The following is a 6,357-nucleotide window of genomic DNA, read 5'->3' as shown; positions in this document are numbered from 1 at the left end:
ATGCCGATCGCCTGGTTCTGGTACTCTCCGAGTGGATCGATTCCTGTCAAGTTCATTTCCGAATCCAATCCCGGAAACCGTACTTCGACACGAACCGAGTCGGTGGCCAAAAATTGTTCAAAAAACAATTTGAATGCTCCCTCGTCGCGAAACAGCCACAAAGAGCCGAACGGATGCGATTCAGACGTGGAGGACCGCATTAATCGTTTAGCCCGGTTTTCGATGAAGTGTTTATGCAGTAATTGTTTGTTTCTTCGTATTGCGTTCATCAGGTCGTCGGGCGATTGTTTCGGTTTTTTTAGGGATGAAAAACACCATTTATTTTGCTGCCGGTGTTCGCATTTTTCGAATTCCATATTGAAACAGTTATCGGGTTTACACCTGATGTGTTTGATGCGCTTTGCTATTGCGGAATGCAAGCGTTCGTCCAATTCTAATTTTTTCTTTAAAATAGCAGCATCTACCGCCCATGTACCGTCTTTGATGATTGAATAGAAGAAAGTGTGCATTTGACGGGCCCATAAGAAAATTGACCATAGATCGTCCATCCGGTCGTTGCTCGGATCCACAAACGAATCGTTCATCATAGTCGCCTCATTGTCGAACGTAAAATCGTCGACCTTCTCCGATGTGACAGCCTTGTTAGCGTTCATCAAAACTAACTTTCTCGTCGAATTTAAATGCAACAGAGTGCTGTAAAGGTATCCGCATTCCAGTCGTTTGTTCAATTTGTCTGTTAGTGTCTGCAAATCTTGTAGGGGCCAGTCGTTCAAACTCTGACGATCGTATGGGTTTGGGATATCCGGGTAACCGGTAGCAAACTCCTGTAAGCTAAGCAATGTGTTTATGGACTTCTCGATTTCATCCGCCTGGTCACCGTACGACCGATAGAGAAATTGCGTTATAAAAAAAAACAACATCACATACCACGGTTTCAATACAGCCATTTTGTAACTCTACGCTGTAGAACAACCTGTGAAATAACAAATTACATAGGAATTAATTTCTATTGGCCACTAACACGGTTAATTTTAGAATTATATACAGATTAGCTATACGAGGGCTATACACAAAAACGGCTACCGACTATACATGGGATTCCCGAATAAAATTTGGACACCGTGTTTTGAGTACAGCACCCCGTCTATACAAATATGATCCAAAATCAATTCTATCAATTCGATAAAAGACGGTTGTGAAGATTTTACTTACTCGAACTTGTAAATGTGGCTTTCAATGTACTTGTGAGACGTGTCGATCTTATTTTCAGTAAAATAACAACCGTCGTTGCTTACATAAAGTTCTTATTTGCACAAAAAGTCGTGCGGTGCGCTTACACATGGTTGACATGTTTTCGATACTTTGCGTTTACAAGGTGTTCAGTTTGTATGGACTTGTTGTATGGATATCATATACATCATATCTTGCCCAATATATAGCTTAGAAGATATTGTACATTTGCGAGTTATAACTATAAGTTGCAACTTTTGAAACTTAAATGTTAACTTATACGTTTCATTAACTTTTTTAATTTATAATAGTGTATTAAAAATGGTGACCGGTTGATTTTCAGGTTTTCGACAACTACTTTTAAGCTATAAGAGTATTAAAGTTATGATGGGAGGAGAAGTGTGGTTGGGAGAAGCGCGCAGATAAAAATAGTACTATAGTAATACCTTTCCTCCAGCCCTAAACTTGAAACTTCAATAACTCCAAAAATAGTTGTCCAAAAGTGGTTATAAACTGATTATTAACTTAGTTGGTCAGAAAAATACCGATGTTGATTATTTTTTTAAATGAATTCACCGTCCTGATTTAATTCTCTCCAATCTCTTTTTGACGTTTTTGTATGATTTCGCACATCGGCGCATATGTTTCAAAAGTGACACCGAGCAAAAACTCAGTTTTTTTACTTTAGAAATAACACCTGTGTGATATTTTGATGTGCGTTTCCATTTCCACTGTTTACATAAATGAAAATAATATGTTCATAACGATGGTTTATGTACAATTTTTTTTCACGTTCAAAAGACGTAAGTAAACATTATTTTGATACAATGTGCACCTAACGTCGACTAATACAGGGCTTTAGAAATTCCAATAAGTGTACTGGTCCTGAGAATATCACATATTTTTTATGATTATTTTGGACATGGTCAAATTGTTTTTGGGGTAGCTGGTATCGAATTTTACATCAGTTCTCGATTATTATACTCAGCCAAAAAAAAACTTGAGTGAAAAAAAAAAATTTAAACCTAAAACTTGTACTTTAGTACTCAAAACTTACTAGAATCACTCTAAATACATGTCCATACAAATATTGTCATGATTTGATCATTTTTTTTTTTTTTATTAATATTTTTAAGAATTAAGACATTTTTTACATCCAATATCGACGTTTTTCCACTAGTATAAAGTAAAGTTGACCATAATGTTCCGACAATTAATAGGCGTAGTAATCTAAGACATATTGTTTAAAACCAACATTAACCGATTTCTGCAACTTTCCGTACTGCATTAATCTTGTAAAATTGCTTTCGATATTCAAGTTAAAAAATAGTACATTTTTAGGTTACTTTTAAGGTCATAATATAATGATTTAATATTAAGTTTGATTATAAACTTTTTAAGTTATTAACATAATATAAGGCTACAAGGTGTAGGAAAGAGCCAATTTGTATCCATCAAAGTATAATAAAAAAATCGAAAAATATACAAACAAATACTTTGTTACACATATTTATTAATTCTTTAGCAGTTATATAAATTCATTAAATAATCTATTAATAATTAAATATAAAAATGTCTATAATGCAATATTTTTGTAAATAGTTAATTCCTTAATTTTATTTAGATAAATATACTGTAATATGTGAAACAAGTTTAGATTTTTTAAATATGTTTTTAGCTTGCAATAAACAAAAAATTACTAAAAACTTTATAAATTATTAGTACATACTCAAAAACGTTAAATGTTTCAACAAATAAATAATGCCTTGAATTTATTGCTGAGTGTAGTATTTTTCTCAGTTATTAGAGTACCAGATGGATCTCCAAACAGTGGACTTTTACTTAAATATTCAAAAAAATCTTCTTTGTCTGGAAATATTTAAATATTAATCAATAAAAATGTACACTACAATGCTGTATCTAAGTATTTACCGTTTGTTGAACGAAAATTCTTGTATATATTTGCCATCTAAAAGTTTAAAGAAACACGTTATTATATTGTTATATGATTTAAGACAAAATGCGTATTCATTATACGATAATATTAAATTTATACACAAATCTACTCTATAGGCTACATACTTAAATATAAAAATATTTAAGTGCTAAAATAATAAATAAAAAGTTATCGAATGTTAATTTTTCAGGGACAGAATTTGAATATCATCTTTCCACCTGGTAGTATGATTAATCATACTGATAGAGTAAAAATAATATTAAAATTAATACTTCCTACCCTTGCCGTAGCCGCCAACATTTTTAGTATTTTTCGGTACTCCGTCGATTCAATTGGTAAACTTTCTGTAAACAGTTTGTAGATAATAAAAAAAAAAAATTCAATAAATAGTTAAGTTTTTACTACCGTTATGGCCAATAGTTTTGAGTACTTCTAAAATTTCTTCTTTGTGTTGGAACAGTTTATTAAAAGAATTCCATATTATATCTACGAAAGCTTCTCTAAAAATTTGGTAATTTGGAAGCAGCTTGTCAATCTCTTCTTCACTATGTCTCTAAAAAAATATAAGAAGCGCATATTATATCAGTTTAATAATGACTTTTTTGGTAAGATTTAGATGCTAACAAATATTATATATGATGATTCATTAAAGATAATACACGTCAATTTTAGAGACACATTAGTTATTGTTCTTTACAAATTTTGACACACTCAAATTTGTATTCTTCCTGGTGTTCTATCAATTGTCGACACTTAAATGGTAATTTAAATACTTAAATAACTTATTTAATTAGGAATAATTTGCTGAGAATTTTGTCTGGTCGATAATTAGTTTTGGATAGTTACTTTTAAAGTTACAAAAGTTCTAATACTTTAAACTGTTTAACTCTTCTTTACCCTCATCTTTCCTTTTCTTAACTTATTACATAAAAATAGTACTTCAGATATTCAAAATCTATTCAACGTTAATATTAAAATTTACATTTTTCAAGTATTATATCGTCAATGTTCACAATATATTATACATAATTTGTTCGCATTTGATGATTTTTTTAATTTATAATTTGGTTGAAGTATGTATAGGATTTTTTTTAAAATTTTCATGGTTGGTGAGTTGAAAATTAATGAAAACTTCAAAACTAAAAAAATTCTAGAGTGCCGGTGAATCGACCATTAAACATGTTTGATAATTATTCTCAACTTTAAATGTTAGTTCACTATTTACGTTCCCATTCAAATTTCTAAAGTTGGAACTTCTGAAAAATTGCGAAGCTTGGATAATTTAAAATATTACACAATTAAATTTAAAAAAAAGTTTTTTCATAAGGAAAAACTACAAAGTTCTAAAAATGGACCAATAAAAAAACTGAACAAACCTGTGACAAAACAAATATTATTGGTTTCATATCTTTCAACTGTTTCCATCCTATTTTATTGCTTTTTGATAATAATTTTGGATTTTGTTGTTTGAATTTTTCGTAGCACATTGGATTATTTTTATTATTAATTAAATATATATATAACTCTGCTTGGTGAACGGTGACGAATCCTTTGAACTTGTCAAAAACTAGTTTCTGTAATTCTGTTGAGGAGATAAAACCATCACGATCGCTGTCGTACTCATTAAATATCGTTTTCCATTCCTTGTCTGTCAACTGATCCAGATTTGGATTTATATACTAGAATATTATGAACGATTAATTTTTATTTTTTTTATTAATCGCTTTTGTGATTACACATTATAGCAGACAATAAATCTAGTTGAAAATTTAAAATTTTAAAATCTTTTGAAAAATTAGATGAAATATGAAAAACAACTTAAAGTCACAGTGCTGCATCATTTGAATAAAACTTTATCTAAATAACACATTATTCATAAAAAAATGCTCTAATAATTTCAAATTTAATTAATAGAATAAGAATTTGCACCACTCTGCTCACAACGTTATCCATACAATAATCTTAACTATCGTCAATCTCTATCGAAAATTTGTTACCTTCTATATTTTAATGCAATAGGTTTTTATGTTATTTTGGTCATGTTTACTACAAGCTTATAAGTATTTCTGATTTTTAAATACATACCACCATAGAAGCTCCATCCACTGTATTGGACATATATACTTGACCTGTGGTAATACTCTTCTCTACAAGACCCAAGACACACAAAAGTAGTACAATATTTTTTGAAAACATTGTAATTCAAAATATGAACGTGGCGTGTATGAAACCTGTTATGAAATGAAAATTTGCTTACTGATACTCACAAACGGTCTTTTCGCACTATGAAGTATAAAAAGATATTTTATCGACGCGTAGGTTTGAATTGAAAATATATTTATTTGCTTTTAAAAGAAATGGTTTATGTGTTTTCTGCTGTTGTTGTCGTTGTAAGTGTTCTCGTTTGTACAAATGTTTTGAATACGAAAATATTTCACTAGAAAAACAATTTATTGTTTGTTGTGTAGGCCGATATGATACCAATAGTTGTTGTTACACTATGCAAATTGTTTTTTTTTTTTAAGTTTCTACACCTACTTTTTGCGCATTGGAGAAAAAAATAAAATCGTTGTAAAACAAACACCCTTTATTATTAACACACGACTCACGAGTACCTTCAACTTTATTGCAAAACACTACAGGCGAACAGGCCAACATGGCGGCGGTGAACCAGCGTGGTACGCGTACAGGCCAGCATGGCGGCGGTGAACCAGCCTGATGGCGACGGCGTGGTACGCGTACAGTCCAGCATGGCGGCAGTGAACCAGCGTGGTACGCGTACAGTCCAGCATGGCGGCGATGAACCAGCGTGATGGCGGCGGTGAGACAGCGTGATGGCGACGGCGGAATACACATACACTGACGGACGACTTATGAAGCTGTAGCGGGGTACTCTGCGCGCACATTCTATGACTTATTCGAGGCCGTTACATTGATAATAAAAATATGGATAGGATATTCCCAATTACGAATCGAGGCCACTATATTTTTGCGGTCTTGAACTGATAAGAAATTGAGGCCGTTTGTTTACAGTACTGCATATTATCTTATTTAGATTATAAATTAAAAAAAGTGAATTCGTATCAATTTCGTTTTAAAACACGTAATTTAAATAAGAATGTTATAATTTTGCAGTGACATTTTATAGATTAATTATCGACGTTTTTTTC

General features: G+C 31.5%; 1 protein-coding gene across 1 annotated transcript; it reads right to left on the bottom strand.

Moving 5' to 3' along the window:
* Positions 1-2,872: 2,872 nt before the first annotated feature.
* LOC126842265 (uncharacterized) lies at positions 2,873-4,593 on the bottom strand. The gene is made up of 5 exons (XM_050579146.1): positions 4,564-4,593; positions 3,593-3,740; positions 3,467-3,531; positions 3,163-3,199; positions 2,873-3,099 (listed from the first exon to the last, which is right to left on the bottom strand). Exons 1-5 carry the CDS (start codon positions 4,591-4,593, stop codon positions 2,978-2,980), a joined length of 402 nt encoding a protein of 133 aa, XP_050435103.1. The 3' UTR covers positions 2,873-2,977.
* Positions 4,594-6,357: the final 1,764 nt, after the last annotated feature.

This window comes from Adelges cooleyi, unplaced genomic scaffold, assembly GCF_023614345.1.
Source record: "Adelges cooleyi isolate 19-005CV unplaced genomic scaffold, UGA_ACOO_1.1 ACOO_flye_CR_arks_rails_tigmint_CR_PRNA_480, whole genome shotgun sequence".
NCBI lineage: Eukaryota > Metazoa > Arthropoda > Insecta > Hemiptera > Adelgidae > Adelges > Adelges cooleyi.
This window is presented reverse-complemented; position numbering and strand designations above follow the sequence as displayed.